At 45.2% G+C, this 27,157-nt stretch overlaps 1 protein-coding gene across 1 annotated transcript in view; it reads left to right on the forward strand.

Annotated features, from left to right (window-relative positions):
• The window catches only part of LOC137538188 (microtubule-associated proteins 1A/1B light chain 3C-like), a 182,355-nt gene that overhangs the window by 140,118 nt on the left and 15,080 nt on the right, over positions 1–27,157 (forward strand). Inside the window, exon 2 of the mRNA XM_068260207.1 lies at positions 1,363–1,418. Coding sequence (XP_068116308.1) covers positions 1,363–1,418 — 56 coding nt within the window. The remainder of the gene's footprint in view (positions 1–1,362; positions 1,419–27,157) is intronic.

The raw sequence follows: 27,157 nt of genomic DNA on the forward strand, positions 1-27,157 counted from the left end.
TTGGTTGCTAGGGCCTACACTGGGGGCCTCTGATTGGCCCAGGGACCTAATTTTGTAAAGCACGGATTTCCGATCATGATCATGGCCGTGATCACGAGCTGGTTTTCTGTGACCATGGCGGATTGCCATGATTGAACCCCGTGATCGATGTCCGATCACGGATTCGGATCACGATGACGGATAGTGAAAAACCGTTCGTGAATCACGACTGTTCCATGATCACGAGGTCGTGATGAGCATTACTGATAGACATATGACTATGGTGGGGATTAGATTGTAAGCACCTCTGAGAGACAGTTAAGCTACTAGACATTTTACTCTGTACTGCGCTGCAGAAGATGTTGGCATTATATAAATAATAATAATATTAATCAGGTATATTCTTGCTGAAGGCTTGTGAAGGACTATACATGTCATGGGGTTATAGATGGAACTAAGTGGAATTGCACATACCACATTACTTTTAATATGATGCAAATTAGCACCCGCTTTTTGGCCATATACCCGTAAGTATCTTGGGTGGTCTATGCAATTACTTGTCTTTATGATTTATCAATTATTTATCTGAATGACTGAGCATAAAAAAGTTGTATGCAATTGTTTGTAAATATACTTGTGTCATGAAATTTAAATGGAAATATAGTTACATATATTACATAGTTATTTGGGTTGAAAAAAGACATACGTCCATCGAGTTCAACCAGTACAAAGTACAACACCAACTCCAGCCTGCTCCCTCACATATCTCTGTTGATCCAGAGGAAGGCGAAAAAACCCTTACAAGGCATGGTCCAATTAGCCCCAAAAGGGAAAAAAAAAATTCCTTCCCGACTCCAGATGGCAATCAGATAAAATCCCTGGATCAACATCATTAGGCATAACCTAGTAATTGTAGTCATGGATGTCTTTCAAAGCAAGGAAAGCATCTAAGCCCCCTTTAAATGCAGGTATAGAGTTTGCCATAACGACTTCCTGTGGAAATGCATTCAACATCTTAATCACTCTTACTGTAAAGAACCCTTTCCTAAATAAATGGCTAAAACGTTTTTTCCTCCATGCGCAGATCATGTCCTCTAGTCCTTTGAGAAGGCCTATGGACAAAAAGCTCATCCGCCAAGCTTTTATATATAAATATATATTTTAGCCCATTTAAAGAAACATAAAAGGCCTTCAAAGATTAAGTACTGGTAAAGGTGGAAATCCTACTTTAACCCCATTTAATTCCTTTTTTGCTTTTGCAGCAAGTTAACACAAACCCTTTTCTGGCTGTACATCCACCCAACACTTACCCTTCACAAACTGCTGATGATTTCATATGCTATGCTTGTCAGAGTCACTTGAATGTATCTGTTTTCCTTTTAGATAGTCGAATACATGAAGTTAACAGAGTGAAAAGCAAATTTCCCTGCAAAATTCCGGTAAGAAGCAATGGTGATATTTTTAATACTATAACCTGTAGGACCCTTTTACACTAAGTGCATTATGTTACGTGTAGCACTACCTTTTACATATTTCCCAACTTTGCAAGTCAGGAAAAAGGGACAATAAGACAATATGGCCCTACGGCACCTAAGACTCTGTGGGCAGTGCCAAATGCACATAAAGCTACCAGTGGTGTGCCCCCTCTCCTTGAAGAAAAAGTAAAGCCCTTAATACCAAACAGACATATAAGACATGTTATATTTTCCACAGTGTCCATTTCTTACATTATATTAAAGCAGAATTATTCCCCACAGAATAACTATGCAGCATGGTCTCCCCCCAAAACTAATCATTCAGCAGCGTGTGCGTCAAACACCAAAATTAGCAGCATTTCTCTCAAAATACATAAATAGCAGTGTGTTGGCCCCACCGAACATAGCTAAGCAGTGTTTTCCCCACAAAAAAAAATAAAATAAAAATTAGGCAGCATTTCTTCCTATTCACATTTAGGTGCGATTCGGCTTAAAAATCAGATCACACCTGCAACTGCCAATCGCAAAAGCACCAAAATTAATATGTAAATTGCAATGCTGTTTTTTCATTGGCCTGCACAATTTTTGTTGCATTTGCACTCATTTCCGATGGATCGCAGTGTAATTATGGACAAATCGCAATAGTGGAAATAAAAGGAAGCACAATAGCATCGCAGCAGGATTTTGCATGCAATCGCATTTCCTACTGGAAAAGGACCCTATAAGAAACATACCGGTAATTAGGCAGAACATTTTCCAATCATATTCGAGTAGCATGTCACAACAGTAAGCCGGAGTACACCTAAAGATAATAAGGGGGAGTACTCCTAACAGCCCCAAACATAATGCTCTTCAACTTGCAGCCCAACCTCATAGAAATTATTTATTTGTCGGGAGAGCCGGTGTATCAATTCGCACAATTCGAATTAAGAGGAGCCTACTGCATTATCCTAATCGAATCAAAAACCACAACTTCTGCAGTAGTCTTCATGTGCATACAAAAAAAAAAATAGTTTAATGGTAATCAAAGCAACAAGACACACCTATATTACATCAACTTGTCAATTAAAACATTACACATGCTTAATAAAAACACAGACTACCTGGCCAGGAGCACGTACTGGGTTAAACATGGGGCAGTTATTTACTGCACCAGGCAATCACTGAGCGTCCGATGCTGCAAAAAGGCTTGTGCTTCTGCTGTCATTGCCTCCCACCACCAGCAAAACACCCCACACAGTACCCCCTATTAGTTGGTCACTATTGCTTGCAGAAGGCCGCGTCCAGTGACTTTTTTTGCCCCGCCTCCCGAAACTTTGTCAAAATGGATAACATCTCCTCTTATGCTATTGTTGGGCGCTCAATTCCTCCATCCTGCATTTCCAAAGCAAGTTAATAGAGCATAGCACTGTAGACATCATTCATTTAGGGGGAGTACAATTTCAATACCACACAGTTAGAAAGGAGACAGGGAAACAGATAGAGGGCCAGCAAACTGCTAACATGTTGTCTTAAAGGTGTTCTCTTGCACTTTTAAAAAACAAAAACTGCCACTTACCTGGGGCTTCTATCGGCCCCCTGCAGCTGGAATGTCACACGCCGTCCTCCTCCTATCACCCGTTCCCCGCCGCCGGCACCAGTGTAATTATTCGTCTAACTAGACAAATGCAGGGGGCCGATAGAAGCCCCAGGTAAGTGGCAGTTTTTGTTTTTTCAAAGTGCAAATGAACCCCTTTACATCCTATTTAAAGGGGAAATGCCATATAAAGTCATACTGTTATCCATTCACATCAGATCACTATAGACAGATAAAACTAGCACTGAGGATAGTTGAAGAACCCAGTACGTGCTCCTGGCTAGGTAGACTGTGTTTTTTATTAAGTATATGTAATGTTTTAATTGACAAGTTGATGCAATATGGGTGTGTGTTTTTGCTACGAATACCATGAAACTATTTTGTGTACGCACATGAAGACTACTGCATAAGTTGTGATTTTTGAGCCCAAGCTCATAGCAATCTCTATGCTGTGCTCCACACAGTGTTCCCTGGGGGTTCTAGCAATTCCCCCTACTCCTTTACAGTATTCCCTGATAGTCTAGTTGTTGCCCTCTCCCCTTTACCATACTCCCTGGTGGTCCAAATCCAAATGCATATAGCTTTATTGGCAGGACTAAATACATTTAGCATTGCCAAAGCAAAACAAAGCATTAACATGGGGAGGGGGTTGTGGGAATAAGGGAAGGGTATAGGGGGTTGGGGTATGTAGTCCTTAGGGTGTGGAGGATGTAGGGGACAATATGGAGGGCTGAGATATATGGTCCATAGGGGTTATTGGGGGTATACAGTCCATGTGGTATCATGTTCCTCTCAGTAGGTGGCAGGCTGTGACATATCGTGCAGCTATTTGCACGGTTGTTTCCTCCTCCCCCAGTAGGATGTAGAGTTTCCTCTCCTCATCTGTGGAGGTAAAATCCTGGATCTGTTCAGAGAGTCTCTGGAAGTGGACATTCCACACAGGTGCGTATTTGCTGCAGTGTAGCAGGAAGTGGGCCTCATCCTCCAAGATCCCCTAGTCACATTGTCTGCACCGTCTCTCTACCCGGGGCTTCCATATCTGTCTGTGCCACCCTGTCTCTACCTCCAGGCTGTGGGCACTCTGACGGTACAGTCTCAAGGTCTGTCTGTCTTTGTGGTGGTGTAGCCTCTCCAGATATGGAGCCATTGTGTACTCCCTTTGTAGTGATTGGTAGACAGTGAGTTTCTGGGAGTTCTTTATGTCACTTTTCCATTCCTCTATGTATCGTTCCTTGCAGCTTTCTATAGTCTGTTTTATTTGGGCTTTTGTCAGCCTGGGCTGGCTGCTGATGCTTTGGTATGGCCTCGCCCCCCTGGCTCAGTGAGGCTTTATGGTGGTAAGTGCTGGGGTTGCTGCTCTGTATATGCGCCCAGTATGAGAGTGCCCTCTGCTGAATAGTCAACCATAGTGGGAATCTGCCTAGCTCTGCCCGGCAGTGCTGCGATGGACTTGCAGAAGATACTTGCAGAACTCTAGATGGAAGATTTCTGTTGGGCTGGAGTCCCATTTTGATTGGTCCGGGTAGGTGACCGGGCCCCATACCTCACTGCTATAGAGCAGAATTGGGGTGATGATGCTGTCGAATATCTTTACCCACACTCTCACTGGTGGTTTTAGGTGGCAAATCTGTCTTCTGATGGCATAAAATGTTCTGCAGGCTTTTTCTTTCAGGGCCTTTACTGCTGGTTTAAAGCTCCCATGTGGTGCACTGCCCATCAACCCAAACTAGGTACTAGAAGCCCCCTCATAAAGTTTTCCCTGGTAGTCTAGTGGTTCCCTAGCACTCCCCATATAGAGTTTCATGGTGGTCTAGTGACTCCCCACCCCTAAGCAGCATTTCCTGGTAATCTTGTGATGCCTCCTTACATATACAGAGTTCACTGGTAGTCTAATTGTCCCCCCTGCCCTATACAGCATTACCTGGTGTTCTAGTGGCCCCCTTCCTTCCCCCATACACCTTCCATGTATTCTAGAGATCCCCATTCAGTGTTAAATATGGTCCCCCTTCCCCTTTACAGCATACCCTAGTAGTTTAGTGGTTCCCCCCATACAGTGTTCCTTTCCCCATACAGTTCCCTGGTACCATAGTGGTCTCCCATTCCTGGTGGCCTAGTGGCCACTTTCACTTCCCCCATATAGTTCCCTGGTGGTTGTCATTCCCCTGTACAGCTTTTCCTGGTGTCTAGTGGCTCACCTCCCTCCCCTATACAGTTACCTGGTGGTTTAGTGGTCCCCTCTCCTCAATACAGAATTTCCCAGTGGTCTAGTGTTCCCCTCCATTCTCCCATAGAGTTCCCTAGTAGTTTAGTGACCCCCCTCCTATGTGAAGCATTCCCTAGTGTCTAGTGCCCCCCCTCCCTTCACTCATACACATTACTTGTAGTCAAGTTGTCCCCCTCCCCTATTCAGCGTTCCTTGGTAGTCCCCTATACAGCATACCCTAGTAGTCTAGTGGTTTCCCCTCCACATACAGTACTCATTGGTGTGCTAGTGGTCCCCCTTATTTTCTCATGAAGTTCCCTAGTAGCCTAGTAGTTCCCCATCCCTTATACAGTACAACATTCTCCGGTGTCTAGTTGCCCTCTCCCTTCCCTGTACAGTTCCCAGATGTCTAGTGGCCCCTCCCTCCCCTATATACAGTGCCCTGGTATCTAGGGGCCCACCTTTCTCCCTTATACAGTTTCCAGGTGTCTAGTGGCCCTCTCCCAGCCCTATATAGTGTTGCTTGTTAGTCTAGTGGTCACCCCTCCCCTACACAGCATACTTTAGTAGTCTAGTGGTTTAGCCTCCCCATAAAGCATTTGTTGGTGTTCTAGTGGCCCCCTCCCTTTCTCCATGCAGTTCCCTAGTAGCCTAGTGGCCCCCCCATCCCCTATACAGCATTCCCTGGTTGTCTAGTGATTCCCGTTCCTCTGCACAGCATTTCATGGTGTCTAGTGGCCCCTCTCCCTCCACAAATAGTTACATGGTGGTCTAGTGAATGTCCCCTCCCTCCCCTATACAATTCCCTGGTGTCTTGTGGTTCTCTCATTCCCCCATACAGTTCCCTGGTATCTAATGGACCCATCCTTTTCCTGTACAGTTTCCAGATGTTTAGTGGCCCCCTCCCTCCCCTATATAAATTTTCCTGGTATCTAGAGTCCCACCTTTCTCTCCTATACAGTTTCCTGGTGTCTAGTGGCTCACTCCCTCTTCTCTACAATTTCCTGATTTCTAGTCATCCAGCCTCCCTCCCCCCATGCGTATTTTAACAGCCTTGTTTATGTGTCACCACCACTGCAGTGTTGCCGCTCTGCCTTCCCCTCCACTCCCTTTAGTAATAGTGTGATTGTAGTTAGAGCATGGCTACAAAAAATGGCCACAGAGACAAAGGGAGCCCCAAATTGTGCAGTACGTCACACTCAATAGATGAAATAAGAAATAGTATATAGAGGATACTCACAAAGGGAGGTTACAATGGGGTAACCAACCACTGCAGGCAGGTGGACTCCATTTGGGGTTCCTGGTCAGGCAGAAATGGTTGGTCGCACCTTTCAGGGAAAAAAAGAGTCCTAGAGATCCATGGATGGGATCCAAGGGTATCCCCTACCCTGAGACGGGGGGAGGAGGGGTATTAAATGCACAAACAGGATGAAAAGGCGCCCAAAGGATAATAAAATGAATTAAAATCTAGGCGCTTTATTCCTGGCTCTGAACATAGCGGGACACTTGATTTGGCCTAAGGAAGTGGGCGGAGACCCACGAAGTGCTATTAAAGATTATTCATTTATATATGAATTTGTCTTCATTGAGGTAAGTCACCTCAAACCTTATTTATTTTATAGATTTTAATTAATTTTATTATCCTTTGGGCACCTTTTCATCCTGTTTGTAAACTAGAAGGGTAACGAGGAAGATGAGAAGGAACGGAGGAAAAGGCCAACCACAGACTGGATGGGAGAAGGAAGGCACATGCTGTTTGAGCTTGTGGTCTGGTGAGTGACCGCAGCCAATTTTATCTGCCTCTGCCCAGCTTTCCTCCTCAGTCTCTACCCAGACCCTCACCTGCCTCGCCCCACCAAGTATAATCAGCTACTAGTCCACTAGACCAGCACCTTCACCTGTCTCTACCCAACTATCACCCTCAACCTCCCCACAACACTCTCAGCCAGCCTCTCCCCAGCTAGCACCCTCAACCTCCACCCGCACCTTCAGCCAGCCTTACCCCACTCCCACCTGCCTCTCCCCAGCTAGCGCCGTCAGCCTCCATTCAACAACTAAATGGCCTATCCCCTTCACTTGCTTCTGACCACCCAGCACCCTCAGTCACATAGTCAAGTTGGGGAGGGGGGGGGGGCGGATTATAGGTGCCCTGAATTCCCCCTCAGACAAGGGCAGATGCAGTGTCTGCGGACAGGCACAGGTTGAGACACCAGAATATCTGCAGGCATCCTGCTGCTCACAGCACCGCCACCTTTCTTTTCCGGCTACAGTTGACTTTGGATGGAGCAGCAGCATTTGTACAGAGCATGGAGCAGCAGCGTGCGTACTGTACAGAGCATGGAGCAGCTCTGGGCAACTTAAAAGAGCACAGAGCCAGGTATGAGCACAATCCTGTGCTCCTGCTGTGTGCTAGTAAAGAAGGAAATTTGTTTTTGTTTGTTTTTAAATCTTTTTATTGTGGCACATATACAACAGATCAGTCATACACATTAAGACCAATAGATTACTGGCCACATTTGAACAATTAAAAGAAAATAAACATAGCTGTTTGGACCTCGCAGAATGTTTCACTTTCCCCTTCATTACCGATGTCGGCTGTCCTCATTATTACCTGTTTCCAAACTGCTCCCGGTCATATCCCGTTGTCGATCGGGAGCAGATCGGACATTTCGGAAATAATCATCAGATCAGATACCGTCAATTGGACGGCATATTGCATTGTGTGTACGCAGTAGGATGTCCTACTACATAATTATATTGTGCATGGCTGAGGGAGACCTATCTGGAATCCCCCCCCCCCTTTGAAAATCCTCAGTTTGCCCCTAAATCAGCCTTACATGCCTCTCCCCAGCTAGCACCCTCAGCCTCCACCACATCCTTACCTTGCCTTTGCTCACCCAAACTCCTCTGTCTTTTCCTACCCAGCACACTGAACAATCTCGCTTGCCTATCCCCAACCAGCACCCTCACTGCACATCCCCATCAGCACCCTTAGATTCTCCTCAGGCAGTCTGCACCTTCATCCTTCCTCACCTCTACCCATCAAGCACACCAAGCACTTATAGTTAGCCTCACACACCTCTCTCCACCCACCCAGGACCCCTTGCCAGAATCGCATTGCCAGCATCACATTATCCCCCCAGCAACCCCATCCAACATCATATTATCACCACCCTGCAGCCATCACCAAAAATTAGATCATGGCTCATTGGTATAGCAATGGACTTAAATATGTATTTGTCAAAAGTTTAGGCCACATATAATATTATTATTATTATTATTGATTTATAAAGCATCAACATATTCCGTGGCGCTGTACAAAGTAAGAAATTAACATGGAGTACATAAAAATACAGACAAATTGAATACACCTGCCCACCTGGAGAGAACGGAAGAATCAGATTCCACAGTTGGGAGTGTTGGTTCGGAGGTATCACCCCCCCCTCCCCCCCCCCCCCCCAAACACTTCCAAAAAATATAATACCAGACCGACCAAATTTAGATAAAGATAAAAAGAAACACGTTAAGGTGAAAAAGAATCCCAAGTCGATTGACGAATCTGTAGGAGCATGTGGAGGCTCTGTGGACTTGGATTCTGTGGGGGAGCGGGAGGGGGGGCACCCTCGTCCTGCTTCTCCTCGGCATCCTGTTCGGTTTTAGACAGGGGGGATTGATTGATGTCGGCGATGATGCTGCGGCTGCAACTGCTACTCGGGACACTTCTTTACAAGTGATTAACCTTACGGGGGATGAGATCCCTCCATCTGTGCTATCTTTACTTGCCAAGGGACTTGGGTTTTGTCCTACTCATGATGTTGAGGTTTTTGAGTTGATCATTGATTTGCATATTTTTGGACGCAAAATTCTTATTCAGTTACTCCACCAGAGTAGTTCTGGTGGGAGTGTGGAATCAATACCGCAAATTATATTATCTGATCAGGATAGACAGGCCCTTATGGACTTATGTGATCTCCAGGAGGGTGGGCTCCCGGGCCAGCCAGGGGGCGCCAGCGGCACTGGTTTACCCTTGGCTGTCCCGGTACCTTTCCAGCCATCCCTGGAGGATATTGAGCTGCGGAATCGGTCGCGGCGTTTCCCTCCGCTATCGGTCAGTCCAAGCCTTAAGACGTTTGTAACAGTAGTTGAAAGAGATATCCTCCGCTTATCTAGTAGTGGGGGGTCCCGGAGCAACTTGTCTGATGCCGAGTTATCGGCATTGGATGAATTGAGGTCTCAGACCAGATGGATTATCAAACCCTCCGACAAGGGGGGAAATGTAGTCTTGATGGGGGTGCTGGCCTACAGGAAAATGTGCCTGGATATTTTAAACAACAAGGAGTGCTATGTGCAGGTCTCCCTGTCCAGAGCCACTAGGTGCCAAAAACAATTATTCCTGATTATTGATGATGCAGTATCTAGACATATAATTGGCGAGGATGTTAGCCATTTTTTAAAGGTATTACATCCGATCACTCCAACTTTTTATGCACTGCCCAAAACTCATAAGAAGTGCAGGCCACCCCCTGGTCGACCCATTGTGTCCAGCAGGGGGTCACTAATGGAGAAGGCTAGTATTTATATTGACAGACACTTACAGCCTAATGTGCAGGCTTTACGCTCTTACACTAAGGGTACCGTGCACCTTTTGAGGATCCTGGAGGGGGTGTGTATCCCCCAGGGGTCCTTACTTGTGGCTCTGGACGTGGAGGCCTTATACTCCAGCATCCCACATGATCTGGGTGTGCAGGCAGTGGCAACCTTCCTGGGTGAGTTGGGTCTGCATCAGGCGGCCCATAACATTTTTCTGACGGATCTTTTACGGTTTTTGTTATTGAATAATGTTTTTGTGTTCGAGGATACCAACTACCTCCAGGTGCAGGGGGCGGCAATGGGGACAAACTGTGCCCCGTCGTATGCCAACCTGTACCTGGGGTAGTGGGAACGCGCGTTTTTTCCGATGATGGGCTCTCTATGTACCTGTGCTATGTTCTTATGTGGCAAAGGTATATAGATGACATCTTCATCGTCTGGACGGGGACTGGCGACGATTTGAAACGTTTTGTGTGATTGCTGAATGTTAATGATCGGAATTTGCGATTTACTCTGCAGTATGATGCAGCCAGCATTCCTTTTTTGGATATTCGTGTATCCGTCGGTGAATTGGGCCGTCTGGTGACGATCCTATATAGGAAGGAGACAGCCACTAATGCCCTACTGAGAGCCGATAGCTTTCATCCCGGGCACACCATACGTGGAATTCCTGTGGGCCAGTACCTCCGTGCAAGGCGAAATTGCTCTGAATTGGATTCCTTTGTAGAAGAGGCTACTGATCTGCGTGAGCGGTTTAGACAACGTGGTTATCCAGACCACCTTCTGAGACGAGCCTATAATCATGCAAAAGTTATAGGAGGAGCTGGGAGATTATTAAACAGACGCACCCCCAATGCGGTTGCAAATCCGACTCTTTTATGTGTGCGATATTCGGCTCAGCATGGGGAGATCATGAATATCCTTAAAAAACATTGGTATATATTGACCAATGATCCCAAATTATGCCCCTTGGTCCCAGAGAAACCAAGGGTAGCTTGTAGACGTGCGCCATCATTACGCAACATTGTTGTGAAGAGCCATTTCTCGGGAGCCAGTAATAGGCGACCGCATTGTATTGTGACGGGCACATATGGATGTGGTGGATGTGTCACCTGTCAACACATGCATGTCGGGGAGGAGGTTAGGCTCCCTAACGGCTGCATGTGGAGGCTGCAACATTTTGTTAATTGTGGTCTGCCCTTAGTTGTATATTTGCTTATGTGCCCCTGCGGGGACTTTTATATTGGTAAAACAAGACGTGATCTAAGAGACCATATCGGTGAGCATATTGCCAATATCAAAAGTATCACCTTTACCACTCCGGTTGCCCGCCACTTTAAGTCCATTCACAATGGGGATTTTCGTGGTCTCCGGTTTGTTGGTCTTGACCGAATACACAAGACGATAAGGGGGGGGGGGGAGTGTGATTATGATTGTCTCCTCCTGCAGAAAGAGGCACAATGGATCTTTGAAATGAGGGCAACTGACCCCCCCCCCCCCCCCCGGCCTGAATGACTCGGTGGGGTATGCGGCCTTTCTACCCGTATAATTGATTGGTCTGGTGTGTTGTCTTATTTTTCTGCGTGTCCTGTGTCTGCGGGAACTATGTCCCGCTTGCTCTGTTGTGTTCCTGGGCTTCCCACTGCTGCATGGTTGTGTAGGGCTGTTTAAGCTACATGTTGATCATTACTCTGACAGTGTCAGCGTTTGAGGATGGGGACAGGGTGTTATTTGGTCCTTGTACCTATAGTTGGTCTTTTTGGCCCCCTTTGATCTATATAATTTCGTTTCCCTGTTGTTGCCCTAGTTTTTGTCACCATAACATTCTTGTTTGATTATATATTTTTTTTCTTTTCTTACTTAGGTAATATTTAAAGGGAACCAGAGATGAACGTTTCACACAAAATAAACATATCAGTTGATAGCTTGTAAAGAATAAATGCTCTACCTGATAATTTTGCCGCTCTGGTGTGCCTTTTTTAGTGTTTTTTATCCATTATTGCTCCAGGAAAAATCAAATATGGCTGCCGGCTCATATCCCTTCTCCTTCCGGGTTATATGAGTTGTTCTGGATGTGCTGTCTAGGCTATATGAGACTAGGCTGCTATCTAGGCTAAATGCAGCCTTTCATCTATGTGCTTTCATTTTGGTATGATCTGCCTGTAGGAAGTGTCACTGATAATAACTGCAGTTTCATTCCTATGAGAATCTAGTGCACACAGAGCACACAGAGATCATATTACAGCCACAGAGCTTCTCTCTCAGGAGCAGCCCCCTCCCATGTCATCACAGCTCTCAGTATGCAAAGCAGAAGATCTAAGCCAGGAGGGGGAAGGCTTGGGCTTGAAAGGACTCCACAGAAGAGTGACTCAGCTATAATGATTCCAGGTCAAACCTCGACTGAATTGTCGGTGGATTCTTATCACAGTTGCTAATAGACTAATTAAGCAGATAACAATGAAACTAAAAGCAGGGTAGGTGTTTACTGTCATGTTCCCACTGATAAATGTAATAAAATACATGAGGGTGCTTTATCTCTGGTTCTCTTTAAGCTGCTAGTCAGCATTATTTATATAGATCGATAATTACCTTGTTTAGGATAGATTTGCTTGATATGTGGTTGCTGCCTCCCTGTTCCGTCCTGCCCTCCCCATTGACATGCATCTTGCGCGTCTTGCTTGGGGAGTGCGGATGTGACACGCTGGCACCAGGATGATTGGCTGGTGTACGTGTATTTAGTGCAGGGTGACTGCTTCCGATCCTCAGCCACGCCCCCTTGAGAAAGCCGGAAGTTGCCGGCGAAACATGTCAGGACCCTCCGGCGTGTCTGATCTCTGATCCCATCTGCGCAGATCCACCGCTGTCTCCCAGCTGGGCAAGTGTGTTTTCCATCTGGACTGGCTGAAGCCCTCACAGGTGCCTCACAGGCGTGCTGCGTCATCCAGCACTAGTCTGGAGCACCTGCTAGCCACTGATCTACATTGGGAGTCCTATGCTGTGGGGACAGGATTCGCCCTGCTGCCAGCTCGCATACTTCACGTATGGACCCAGCCTTGCCGTGATACTTTGGGAACTCACAGGGCCACACCGGTTGCATGCAGTATCGCCTGGTCAGGCATAGTATAAGATTGACTCTCTGACCATGCTGAGGCTTTCACCGGCACATATATTGCTGCATGAACTTTGCTTGCTCTTAGGGTTGCCAGGTCGGCTGATGGAGAAAACCGGACAGGGGGTGGAGTTAGGGGCGGAGTCAGAAGCGCACTTTTATGTAGAGTGGGGCTAAGCAATGGGCTTTTTAAAAAATGTTTTTTACAGTATTTATATCGCACTGACATCTTCTGCAGCACATTACAGAGTACATAGCCATGTCACTAACTGTCCTCACCAGTACATGCACATAAGAGACCACTTTTCACCAGTAAATGCACATAATAAGAGACCGCTTTTCACCAGTAAATGCACATAATAAGAGACAGCTTTTCACCAGTAAATGCACATAAGAGACAGCTTTTCACCACTAAATGCACATAAGAGACATCTTTTCACCACTAAATGCACATAAGAGACATCTTTTCACCACTAAATGCACATAAGAGACAGCTTTTCACCAGTAAATGCACATAAGAGACAGCTTTTCACCAGTAAATGCACATAATAAGAGACAGCTTTTCACCAGTAACTGCACATAATGACAAACAGCCAGTTGTCCCCAGTATATGTAGCCAGGGATATATGTGCCCAGTATATGTAGCCAGAGGTATATGTCCCCAGTATATGTAGCCAGGGTGTATATGTCCCCAATATATGTAGCCAGGGTGTATATTTGCCCAGTATATGTAGCCAGGGTGTATATGGGCCCAGTATATGTAGCCAGGGTGTATATGTCCCCAATATATGTAGCCAGGGTGTATATTTGCCCAGTATATGTAGCCAGGGTGTATATGGGCCCAGTATATGTAGCCAGGGTGTATATGTCCCCAATATATGTAGCCAGGGTGTATATTTGCCCAGTATATGTAGCCAGGGTGTATATGTCCCCAATATATGTAGCCAGGGTGTATATTTGCCCAGTATATGTAGCCAGAGTGTATATGTCCCCAGAATAGTTGGCCAGGTGTTCCCCCCCCCCCCCCCCCAGGAGGGGAGCAGAGAAGAGGGAGAGCGGTGAAGAAGGGGGCCATCTCCCCCCCTTCGCTCACCTTAGGGTCTCTCCCTCCCTCGCTGTCTCCTCCGATCTGGGTGGCGGTGGCTGGCAGAGGGGCGGAACTTACCTTCCGCGTCTTCTCCGTCTCGTCGCCGGCGCCGGATGAGTTGCCACTACTCTGGTCTGATCCAGACCAGAGCAGCGGCTGCGGACCAGAACTTCCGGCCGGCGCTTGGAGCGACAGGAAGGTAAGTCCCGCCCGCTGCCAAGCGCCACCGCCACCCAGATCGGAGGAGACAGCGAGGGACGGAAAGCATCTAAGGTGAGAGAAGGGGGGGAGATTGCCCCCTTCTCCGCCGCTGCCCACCGCTTTCCCTCCACTGCGCTGCTCTCCTCCTGCTACAGGCGGCTGTCAATACTGACAGCCGCCCGCCGGAAAAGGCATAAAACCGGACATCTTCATTGTCCGGTTTAACATGCCTTTTCACACCGGACACAGGGGCCAAAAACCGGACTGTCCGGTGTAAAACCGGACACCTGGCAACCCTACTTGCTCTGCTTATTGCTACACAGCATACCTTACTGGCTTTCAGCTGCACGCACCACAATTTATTGATATACAGTCTCCAAGTGCTTGTTGGAAATCTACCAGCCTGCTGATGCATTGGCTTGTTGTGTATTATATACCATCTTCTGTCAGTAACATTGTTGGAACAAGATCTTACCAACTGAGTGGAACTGTTTATGCTCCAGACGGCATGGGCGCAAGACCACATTAGGTGGTCATCTGTAGGTGTGCGTGTTCATGTGCATGGCCATTCCGATGTGGTGGACGGCCACTTCACATGGGGTTTGTTTCTTTTAAATGTGTAATGTCTATGTAGATTAATTAATTAATTTTGATACTTTTATGGATTAATATTCTTGTTCTAGGATTCATTGGTGTGTACACCTCGCTTTCTTTTTTCCCCTAACAATATGTAGTACATAAAAATACAGACAAATGGAATACATCAATATACAAAATACATAATAAGTGACAAAATACAGAACTGATACAAAATACAGAATTGATAGTGACAGTGACAAAAGTTACATGATGAATAAAATGTATAATGAATTCCAAGACACAAAAGGGGGAGAGGGCCCTGCCCCTCGAGTGTGCTCAATAAAATTTGAGACGCTTATACCATTACCTTGAATGCGAGTGTGACTCCTTTAAGGTAGGAATATTGGTACCTTATTCCACCATAGTCCATCACTTTACAATATAATATACAGTCCTGTCTCTGTCTCTTTTTGGGCGCCTCCAACTTTCTCCAAGTTACCTTTACCCCTGTGCAGGGGAGTGCACCCTTGGAATATCCCCAAGCGTGCCACCTTTTCTTTCTTTGGAGTTGCGACCAACCCTTCTACTGCAAACAAGGCCGAGTGGGGATGGCATTTTCTCACATGCCTGATGAATGGTTGCTTCTTTAGCAAAACAATTTTGTGAGTATATTTCCTCATTTATTCTTACCTACTGGTGTATTGACGATAACACACCAGATCGGGATCCTGGTCTCCCTGTGACTTTTTGTTTCCTACAAGAGCTGCCATTACAATCTAAAGGAATAGGGGGTAAACAAAAGGTGGGATAGAATACAATAAACATACCTAGAGGCAGTGTGTTTTAGGATATCTGGTAGGCATGCAACTTGGCCTTTGGACAAAGGGGAAGTGGCCTAAGGTAGAGCATATGCTTGTCGGAACAAGTGAATTTTGAGAGAGGTTGGAGAGTGACGGATGTGTTGTGGGAGGGCATTCCAGAGGAGGGGTGAAGCACTTGAAAAATCTTGTATATGTGAATGCGAGGAGGTAATTCTAGAGGAGGACAACAGCAGGTCATGTGCAGATCCAAGATTACAAATGGGTTTGTATCTGGAAATTAGGAAATTAGGAGAGGTACAGGGGAGAGAGATTGTAGAAAGCTTTGTAGGTAACTGTATCCTCTGGTTAATTGGTAGCCAATGAAGAGCTTGATAGAGAGGGGCAGCAGGGGAGATGAATGAGTAGTATTTAACAATAGTCCAGACGAGATATTACAGATATTACAGTATAAGAGCATGCACTATTTTAGTTGTGTGTTGAGTGAGAAAAGGTCAGATGTAAGATATGTTTTTGAGCTGGAGATGATAGGAGCTGGTTAGGGAGCGAATGTGATGTATAAAAGAGAGAGAGGAGTCAAATACACCGTGCTTTGGGAACTGAAGTTATGGGAGTGTTAGTAACATTTATTGTTATTTCAGGCAGAGTGGTGGACAGAGACAGTGGAAAAATGATTAGTTATGTTTTACTCATATTAAGTTTTAAGAAGCGAGAGGAAATAAAGGAGAATATAGCAGACAAGCAGTCAGGAAAACGTGTGAGGAGGGATTTAGGGTCTGGGGCTGAGAGGTACAATTGTGTATCGTTTGCATATAAGTGGTATAGAAACCCAAATGAGTTGATTAAGTTGCCAAGACCATCATGTAGATGGAAAAGAGGAGGGGGCCAAGTACAGAGCCTTGAGGTACCCCCATAGACAAAGGATGAGGAGAAGAAATCTGATCTGAGTAAGAGACTGTGAAAGGCCTTCCAGGGAGATAGGAATATAACCAGGAGAGAGCGAGGCTCTTTATGCCTACAGATGAAAGAATCTGTAGGAGAAATGTGTGGTAAACAGTATAAAATGCTGATGACAGATCAAGAAGGATAAGTATGGAAAACTGACCATTGCATTTAGTTGGAAGAAGATCATTGGCCACTGTAGCTGTAAGGGCTGTTTCTGTGGAGTAGTTAGAGTGAAAGCCAGACTAGAACTAATCAAGCAAGGAGTTAGCAGATAAAAAATGGCTTGGTATACACAAATGATGTGCTTCACATCAGGCCCAGCTGTTCTACCAATTCTCTTTATTCATCTCTGTAAGGTGCTAGGCCCAATTTTCAATCCCTTTCAGGATAATGCACTCGTTTCATCCATTTCATGATTATTGTTAGTATTTTTCTATTATACATACAGTCAGGGTCGGACTGGGCCACAGTAGTACAGTTTTTTCCCTCGGTGGGCCCCCCCTCCAGGTCCCTGGTGGGCCCTCCCCCTCCTTGTCTGACAGAGCTCCATTTGCTGCCTGCAGCACAAAAATTCTCTTCTCAGTGCTGTAATCATTCATGCTGAGAGCAGTGGCGTAGCTAAGGAGCTGTAGGCCTCGATGCAAATTTTACAATGGGGCCCCCCAAGCACTCTATACAGAACAATTGATACGACGCACCAAAACCTGCCAATGGCAACTACAGTGTCACAGGTGCAAGAAGGGGATGGGAAATAGCTTGTTAATGATTACCACTGTTCAAAGTATCTATAGAAGTGATTATTATGAGCAAAGGACCAACAGAGAGGTAATACTGTAGTTGAGGGAGGGCTCTTCGGGGCCCCTTTGGCCCGAGGGCCCCGATGCGGTCGCAACCTCTGCAAACTCTGCGGTCGCAACCTCTGCAAAGTAGGGCATTACTTTATATTAAAGGAGGGGACTCTATGCAAAGTTTTGCTGGGCAGCAGTGTCTCTGAATTACAATGCTGCTAAGATCATGTACATTTGGCCCTGTCCATAATACATCATGACCATGCCCACCTTCCGGTGCATGGTCACGCCCTTTTTTCACCGCAATCATGGGATGTGTGGGCCCCAGGTTGAAATTTCTTTGGTGGGCCCCCAGTGTCCCAGTCCGACCCTGCATACAGTTTATGATGTGTCATAGAGATCAAGGTGGCCACACACGATACAATAAAATGATCCAATTTGACAGTAATTCGATAAAAACGATCGTATCTCTCGGAAAAATCGAAAGCTTTTTTTTTCTCATTCGACTGAAAAATCAGATCGGATTTCCCGTTTTTTTCTATTTAAATCGATCCGGAATGCCAGATATTTCTCTTCAATTTCTACTACAGATTGTATGATGTGTGTTGGATTGTTAATTTATTAATATACATACCCTAGCAATTTTCTCTGAGTTTCCAATCATTGTTACCATAATTGAGGAAAAAATTTAACATATGTGTGTGGTACATTGGTCATATTTTTGAAATGTTACAATCAGTCAGAAAATTTGATTACAATTCTTAAATTGAACAGATATTTAAAAAATTGTATGGTGTGTGGCCACCTTAATAAACATTTGGCACAATGTTTAAAGTGGACCCAAATTAAAAATACAAGATTTCAGAAATAAAATCTATTTTCTAAATTATAATAATAGCAACCTTTTTTTCAGCTGCATGATGACAAATATAAAATATTTTACTTTTATTGGAGGAACCCCTCCCTTCCTTTCATATTGCTAGGGCAGAATCCGGAAAACTGGTGAAGTAGGTGGTGTCCGGCAAAGGAGGAATTGCTAATGGCTGCCACCTCTATAACCCTGGTTATGAAAAGAGAAGGGTGAAAAGCATGCTCTGAAATGCTCATATTAAGGAGTGTTTACTTATCTTTGTATGTTTCAGAGTGGTGCAACTAAATATTTTGAATTAAAAAGATTTTTGGTTTGGGTCCGCTTTAACAACTTCAAAAAAATTGGGAACACTGTACTAACACATGCCTTATGATGTATATGGGGCAGCACGGTGGCGCAGTGGTTAGCGCTCTCGCCTTGCAGCGCTGGGTCCCTAGTTCGAATCCCAGCCAGGGCACTATCTGCAAAGAGTTTGTATGTTCTCTCTGTGTCTGCGTGGGTTTCCTCCGGGCACTCCGGTTTCCTCCCACATTCCAAAAACATACAGATAAGTTAATTGGCTCCCTCTAAAAATTGGCCCTAGACTACAGTACTTACACTACATAATATAGACATATGGCAATGGTAGGGATTAGATTGTGAGCTCCTTTGAGGGACAGTTAGTAACAAGATATATATATATATATATATACACTGTACAGCGCTGCGTAATATGTCGGCGCTATATAAATACTAAATAATAATAATAATAATAATAATATACAGCCACCTTTATTATAACACATGCATTTCCTGAAAAAATGCACACAGCAATGGGTAAAAAACTATACTCCTCCCTAGACACTTTCTGCAGCACTGTCATAAATGAGATATAAATACCTTGATCTTTCAAAATTCATCAGTTTATCAAAGAAGCACACATTACTGTATTCTAATAGATAATAGAGACCACCACCAGTCAGCCACCTTATTCTTTGCAGTTCAACCACTGGTGGAGAACAGAAAGAATGGAAAAAGAGTTGAAATTAAATCAACAAAATATATTTTAATATGGTGTAGGTCCACCTTTTGCGGCAATTACAGCCTCAATTCTCCGAGGTATTGATTCGTACAAATTGTGAATTGTTTCCAAAGGTTTTGAGCCCATTCTTCAGTTAAAACACCTTCCAGTTCTTTTAGAGATGATGGCGGCGGAAATCGACTTCTTACTTGAATCTCTAATAACGACCATAAATGCTCAATAAAGTTGAGGTCTGGGGATTGTGGTGGCCAGATGAGATGCTCAACTTCATTAGAATGTTACTCGTGCCATTCTTTAACAATTCTAGCTGTTTGGTTTTTGAACCGTAGGATGAACTTGGTCAGCCCGAAATTCCTAAATAGCCTCGGCTGTTAATTCTTCCATGAAGGGAAATCATTGGCCTGGCGGATTTCCAAGAAATAGCACCCCAGATCATCACAGAACCCCAGCCATGTTTTACGGTTGGGAGAAGGCAGTCTGGATGAAATGCTTCTTTCGGCTGTCTCCAAACGTACACTCAGCTGGAGGTCAGAAATAAGGTAAACGATGATATCAAATTTTTCCATTGCTCGAGGGACCAATTCTGGTGGTTTCTACACCACTCTAAACACTTTGAAACATTTGTCTTTGAGAGCAGAGGTTTTCTAATTGCAGTTCTTCCATGGAATCCAGATTTGTGCAGCTCCCGACGAACAGTTTTCCTGGAACCTGGGTTCTGTAGGTGTTCATTCAGCTCTGCAGTGATTTTAGGAGCCGTGCTCTTGCGAGCGTTTCTAGCAATTAGATTTAGAGTCTGACGGTCTCTCTCAGACAACTTCGACTTTCGGCCACAACTGTGCTTTGCTGAGGACGTTTTTCCTTCTCTTTCAAAGGCAGTCATTACTTTTGAGACAGTAACTCTTGAAAGGCCAAGCATTCGGGCAGTTTCTGTTACAGTAGCGCCTGCCATACGAGCACCAACAATTTGGCCTCTTTAAAAGTCTGAGAGATCTGCCATTTTTATAAATTATAACCAATTTTGGTTTAAATATTTGTAAAAAAACAATTATTTTCATTAAAGGGAAGGTCCAAGCACAACCCCCCCCCCCCCCAATCCACTTACCTGGGGCTTCCTCCAGCGGCGGATCGCTTCGCTAAGATCCCCGAGGACTCCCGCGCAAAGTACCACTATCGCTTGAAGTTTCGTTTGCTCCTGGTGGGTAGCGTCGTGTAACATCGTGCACACCCGCTGCCAGGAAGAGGCATCACAGATGACCATCGTCAAGAAGACTTTGCAGGAGCCGTCGGGTGGTGAGTACGCAGCTTTAAGGCTTATACACACCTACCAACAATCTGTCCAACTATCTTCCAAACTTGTCTGTTAGAAGATAAGTTGGCTGTGTGTACGGGTGACAAACAACCAGATGACCAACTGATAACATGTTGTTTGCCAGATCCAACCGGTGGATCAATCCGAACTATCAGACAGGTTGGAATGCATGTACAAGTCTTTTGAACAACATTTTTGTTTTTGAAAGCGGACATGTTGTGAGGTTTGTCATTTAGACTGCACACATAGTACCGTATTTTTCGGCCTATAAGACACTCCGGACAATAAGATGCACCTAGTTTTGGAGGACAGAACTCAGAGGGGAGGGGGGGGATATATATATACATATTACTGCCACAAACTTGAATCAATTTTATTGGAATTCCACATGAAACACCAACACAAAGTGGTGTACACATGAGAAGTGGAACGAAAAATCATACATGATTCCAAACATTTTTTACAAATAAATTACTGCAAAGTGGTGTGTGCATAATTATTCGGCCCCCTTTGATCTGAGTGCAGTCAGTTGCCTATAGACATTGCCTGATGAGTGCTAATGACTAAATAGAGTTCACCTGTGTGTAATCTAATGTCAGTACAAATACAGCTGCTCTGTGAGGGCCTCAGAGGTTGTCTAAGAGAATATTGGGAGCAACAACACAGTGAAGTCCAAAGAACACACAAGACAGGTCCAAGACAGGTCCAAGACAGGTCAGGGATCAAGTTATTGAGAAATGTAAAGCAGGCTTAAAATGGCGATGGCGTTCGCGCTGCACTGCTTTCTCTTCGGTAAGCTCCTCAGCATTTCTGCAGCCCTCTGTCATCTCTCCTTACACCCATCCTTTTCATTTATTCTTTTCTCTTACACAGCGCTGGTTCAGCGCCCTGATTACAGCACTATTTCACTCTCTCGGGGTCTCCTCATTCACTGATGTTAATAGGACATGTGGACACTGCAGACAGGGGACACAGACAGGGACATGGGGGACACCGCACACAGGGAAGGGACACCAGACACAGGGGGACATAGGACACATGTAGGCGCTGGTCCGCACATTCGGACTATTCGGACTATAAGACTCCACACACACACACACACACACACACACACACACACACACACACACACACACACACACACACACACACACACACACACACACACACACACACACACACACACACACACACACACACACACACACACACACACACACACACACACACACACACACTCTTTTTAGGGAGAAAAAGTGTGTCTTATAGTCCAAAAAATATGGTATTTAAGTGAGTTGGTTGTTTGGCATTTGTGTAAGTACTTGTCAAGTAAACTACCTTTTGTGTGGTTGGTGTGAGGACCCGCGTGGCTGCCTGCGCAGGCAGGCAGCCTTTTGACCACTGTTCAGGTCTGCATTCTGCAGGTCTTTGGAAGAGAGACCTTTTGTCAGTTGTGCAGCTTGCTGCTGAGGAATTTGCATACGTTTGTCATGCAGATTGCCTAGCCACATCCCTTGTGCGCTTGCTCTATAAAGAGCTATGTTTCCCACAGTAAGTTGCTGGTCATAAGAGTTAGTCCTGTGGAACACTCGCCTGGAGTGTCAGCCTTGCTCTTTGTTTGAAGATTAGCCTAGAGTAATTCCTGGGACTGCACTAGGCAGGGTTCCCTAGTGCAGTTAGGATTGCTTATCTGTTTTGTTTGTCTGTTGCGATTGTCCTGTCCCAGCGGTGGTCGACAGGAAATCGTTCTGTGTGTCGGGGTGCTAACCGGAACAGCGGTTGTTACTGGTAGCCCCTTCCGATCTGTTTCCCTGGATCGCACCAGCCTCTTGCGCTAGTGCTGTGGATCCTCCTGTTCTGCTACTCTGTACTTGGATCGCACTAGCATCTTGCGCTAGCGCTGTAGATCCTTCTGTTCTGTCTTCCTGGATTGCATTAGCCCCTTTCGCTAGTGCTGTGGATCCTATCTTGCGCTTGTTCATGCTTTCATGTGTCTGTCTTGTCTGCTACGAACGATTGCTGGAGGCTCGGTGAGGTAACCGTTAAGCAAGCGTTGGCGTCCTCTGTTTCATGTTTGTCTATCGGTGGTTAGTTAGGCGTGCTTGTCTCTGTTGTGCTTATCATGCGGGGACCGCGCATAAACACGTGCACTGTTGCGAATGAGTGCGGTGTTCGCGTTTAGCTAGCGTTTGTTATTTTCCGTATCTCCTCATTGTATGATTTGCTGTGCCTTTGCTACTCTCGTGCTCTGCCTTGCTGTAGCCTTGTGTCACTTCTGGCAATCGCCTCTGTCGCGATTGCGTTCCTACTTCATATCTGCTGTTGTGTATGCACCGTCGCGGGTTGGCGACTAGTTTGGTGCACACACATACAATCTGTCCCTTTGCTCAATCTCATTCGCAATCGCTTCTCAGGCGATTGCGTTCTCACTCGGTTTCCTGGTTGTGTGTCTGCCGTCGCAGGTGGCGGCTAGATTGGTGGACATACATACATTCCTCATCTGTGCTTATTCGGTCTTGTGTCTCTGTTAGCAATCGCCATCTCCGGCGATTGCCTTCTCGCTTTGTCTTCCTGGTTGTGTGTTCATCGTCGCAGGGTGGCGACTAGTTTGGTGAACACACATACCCTCTGTCGCTTTGATCTCTCTCTTTCAGGGCTATCTTGCCCTGCGTTTCTTCCCTTCGTGCAATTCCTGTCTGGCGTGTGTGGCAGGGCAGAGGAGCCGTTCCTCTGCACTCCACAGCTCCCCCTGTCGACAGGAATTTCCCTCTACAGGTGCATTGCACCTTTTGCTGGGTTCCCGCAAATTATACGCTTGTGGAGGATTTCTGTAGTGTCAGCGCACGTTTTGTGCGCTGATCACGGAGAGAATTCCACAATCGTTACAGTTGGTCTTGATGTGCGGTTGGTTGTGCATTAAGTTGGATAAGTGTATGAGCCTATCTTCCATGGATGCGCTCTGTGTCCTGGGTCCCGTTTAGGAGATCAGATCTACTGCTCCTTACAGATTGCGATTTGACTTTACCTATGAACCAGCATTTGATTTGTGTATGTACTGGGTGCCTCTGAGGAAGCGGTCTTTGGCCGTGAAACACATGTCAGGCAGTCCTTTGTTTTGATGTGGAGTCCTGTATGTGGTTCTTGTGGTACCTGTCTGCAATCTAGAAGAAATTTGAACACTGAAGAATAAACGTTGATTGTTCATTTAAAACCCCGCTATATTGCATGTGTATTGTATATGAGCCTTTAGGCAGCTTGATAGTAGAGCTTTAGGTGAGGCAATTCCAGACCCTTTTGTTCCGTGGACGCCAATGGGACTGAGGCACGAACCCTGGGACAAGAATTATTCCACACAAACTTCAGAAAAGAATGCTGTAAAATTGCAAGGGAGGTACTTGGACAGGAAGGGTCTCGAAAAAATACAGTAGACATGGTAGTATATTCATTTTAAGGGAGTGAATCCATCCGATCCAATACATTTTGTAGGACGTCCATTTATGAAGACCTTGTAAAATAGTGTGTATCAAAGAGGGGACATTTTCTTTGTATAGAGTGGAATAGGTAGGTGTCAAAAAGATCCCTAGATATTTAAAGTGTAACTGTTGGGCATACATTCAAAAATCTATTCTTTATTTTTATATGGTAAACAAGTAAAAAGGGTGCTAACCAGGCAATCCAAAAATTTAAAATCACTCTTACTTTTTTTATCCATAAAACAACATTCCTCAGTTTCCCTGGCTCTTATTTGGTATATCTGCCGCACAAAGGAAGTTGTGGGGCATGCTGGGTTGTCTTTTTTTGCTTCTTCACTTTCTCCTCAGACTTAGCTAATGCAGCCTGATTGGCTGAAGCCTCTTTCCCTCCTGTTTCCCCCTCCCACACCTCTGTTCCTCTCTGATTGCCCAATATTTCTCATGCTGAGTCAATGCACTTTCCTTTGCAGAGCTGGGTGGAAGTGCCTGAAGACTGGGAGGAGGGTGGGCAATTCATACACAATCAGGCAGAGGAGAGTAAGGGAGGAAATGACATCAGGATTGGCCTCAAGATTGACACAGTTAAAATGGAGAATCCTAAGAAGGATTTTCTCTTTCTTTACTATAAAAAAATTACTCAAATCAAAACGTGGACAGTGCAATACATACAGGGATTGGACAAAATAATGGAAACACCTAACATCATAATCTTTGAACATGTGTTAAGCAATCAAAACTTGACATATGTTAATTTTTTTTGTTTATTATTTTTGTTATTTGATATGTTTAATTAAAATAATTGTTTTTTACAGATATTTAAACCAAATTTGGTCATAATTTATAAAAATGGCAGATCTCCCAGACTGTCAAAGAGGCCAAATTGTTGGTGCTCATATGGCAGGCGCTGCTGTAACAGAAACTGCCCGAATGCTTGGGATTTCGAGAGGTACTGTCTCAAAATTAATTACTGCCTTTGAAAGAGAAGGAAAAACGTCCTCAGCAAAGCACAGTTGTGGCCAAAAGTCGAAGTTGTCTAAGAGAGACCGTCAGACTCAAAAATCGAATTGTTAGAAAAGCTTGCAAGACCACGGCTCCTAAAATCACTGCAGTGCTGAATGAATACCCACAGAACCCAGTTTCCACAAAAACATTCATTGGGAGCTGCCCAAATCTGGTTTCCACGGAAGAACTGCAATTAGAAAACCTCTGCTCTCAAAGAAAAATGTTTCAAAGCGTTTAGAGTGGTGTAGAAACCACCAGAATTGGTCCCTCGAGCAGTTGAAAAGTGTGATTCTCTATGACAAATCATCTTTACCTTATTTCCAACCTCCAGCCGAGTGTATGTTTGGAGACAGCCGAAAGAAGCATTTCATCCAGGCTGCCTTCTCCCAACCGTAAAACATGGCGGGGGTTCTGTGATGATCTGCGGTGCTATTCCTTGAAAATACGCCGGGCCAATGATTTCCCTTCATGGAAGAATTAACAGCCGAGACTATTTAGGAATTTTGGGCGACCAAGTTCATGCTCTGGTTCAAGAACTGTTTCCGGAGGGTAATGCTACCTTTCAAGATGATAATGCCCCAATCCATACAGCTAGAATTGTTAAAGAATGGCACGAGTAACATTCTAATGAAGTTGAGCATCTCATCTGGCCACCACAATCCCCAGACCTTAACATTATTGAGCATTTATGCTCACATCTGCTGCGCTGAAAAACGTGTGAAAGCGCGTGGTAAAAACCGCATGCGCTTGTGCGCGCTTTAGTGCGCGGTTCTGTGCGTTGCGCTGCGCTTCTTTAAAGCACGTTTTGCTTACTGTAGCAGCAGCAGTTGTCAATAAAACTTTGTTTTTGTATGTAAATGTATTTTTTTCTCCAATTAGGGGTAAAAAAACGCATGCGCTTCTATGCGCTTGTACGCGCTTCTATGCGCTAAAAAAGCGGACCCATTCACTTGCATTGCTGTGCGCTTTACAGCTCAGCGCACAGAAATGCATGCAACACTACGTTTTTGTAACGCTGCTCAGCGCAGCGCATAGATGTGAACCAGCTACATTTAGTTACATTGAAAAATCAATACCTTGCTGATCGCACAGGGCAGTGCGCTGTGGAAAGCGCACAGAAACGGCCCTGATGTGAACTTCCACCGCCATCATCTCTAAAAGAACTAGAGGGTGTTTTAACTGAAGAATGGGCTCAAATTCCTTTGGAAACAATTCACAATTTGTATGAGTCAATACCTCGGAGAATTGAGGCTGTAATTGCCGCAAAAGGTGGATCTACACCATATTAAAATATATTTTGTTGATTTTCAAGGTGTTTCTATTATTTTGTCCAACCCCTGTATGTTATGAAAGTAGAGCAAGTATTTATCTACTTATATTTGTGTTTTTTTTCCTGAGATAGTATGGCTGACAGCTCCTTTTTAATGTCCTCCCGACCGCCTAACGCCGATCGGCTTCGGGAGGGTGACAGCCCAAGGATTGCCTAACGCCGAAAGGTGGCAAGTCCTGGGGCTGGGTTTTCGCAGGAGATCTCATGCACCGATGCGCGCGCATCTCTGCTTGAGTGACAGAGTGGCGGAGTGGCACTGCGCCCAAATCTAGCAGCGCCGAAAAGCATATACAGGGGGATCTAACTATACACTGGCTATATACAGAGTGATCTAACTATACACTGGCTATATAGAGGGGAATATTAGCTAGACACTGGCTATATACATGGAGATTTAACTATACACTGGCTACATACAGGGGGATCTAACTATACATTAGCTATATACACTGGCTATATACAGGGGGATCTAACTTTACATTGGCTAAATACAGGGGGGTCTAACTATACACTGGCCATATACAGGGAGGATCTAACTATATACACTGGCTATATACAGGGGGATCTGACTATATACACTGGCTAATATACAGGGGGGATCTGCAGGACCGGATTTGTACTTCTTACCACCCAAGGCCCACTTTTACCAGCCGCCCCTAACAACACAGTATCCTACCACAGTTGGACAGTGGGTGGAGTGGGCAATGCGTAAAAGTTCCATACCCACTACAGTCTCCATGGTAAAGTGACGTGGACCACCACTGGCCAATCAATAACCAGGAAATGGGGACTATGATAGGC

Source organism: Hyperolius riggenbachi, chromosome 11, assembly GCF_040937935.1.
Source record: "Hyperolius riggenbachi isolate aHypRig1 chromosome 11, aHypRig1.pri, whole genome shotgun sequence".
Lineage (NCBI taxonomy): Eukaryota > Metazoa > Chordata > Amphibia > Anura > Hyperoliidae > Hyperolius > Hyperolius riggenbachi.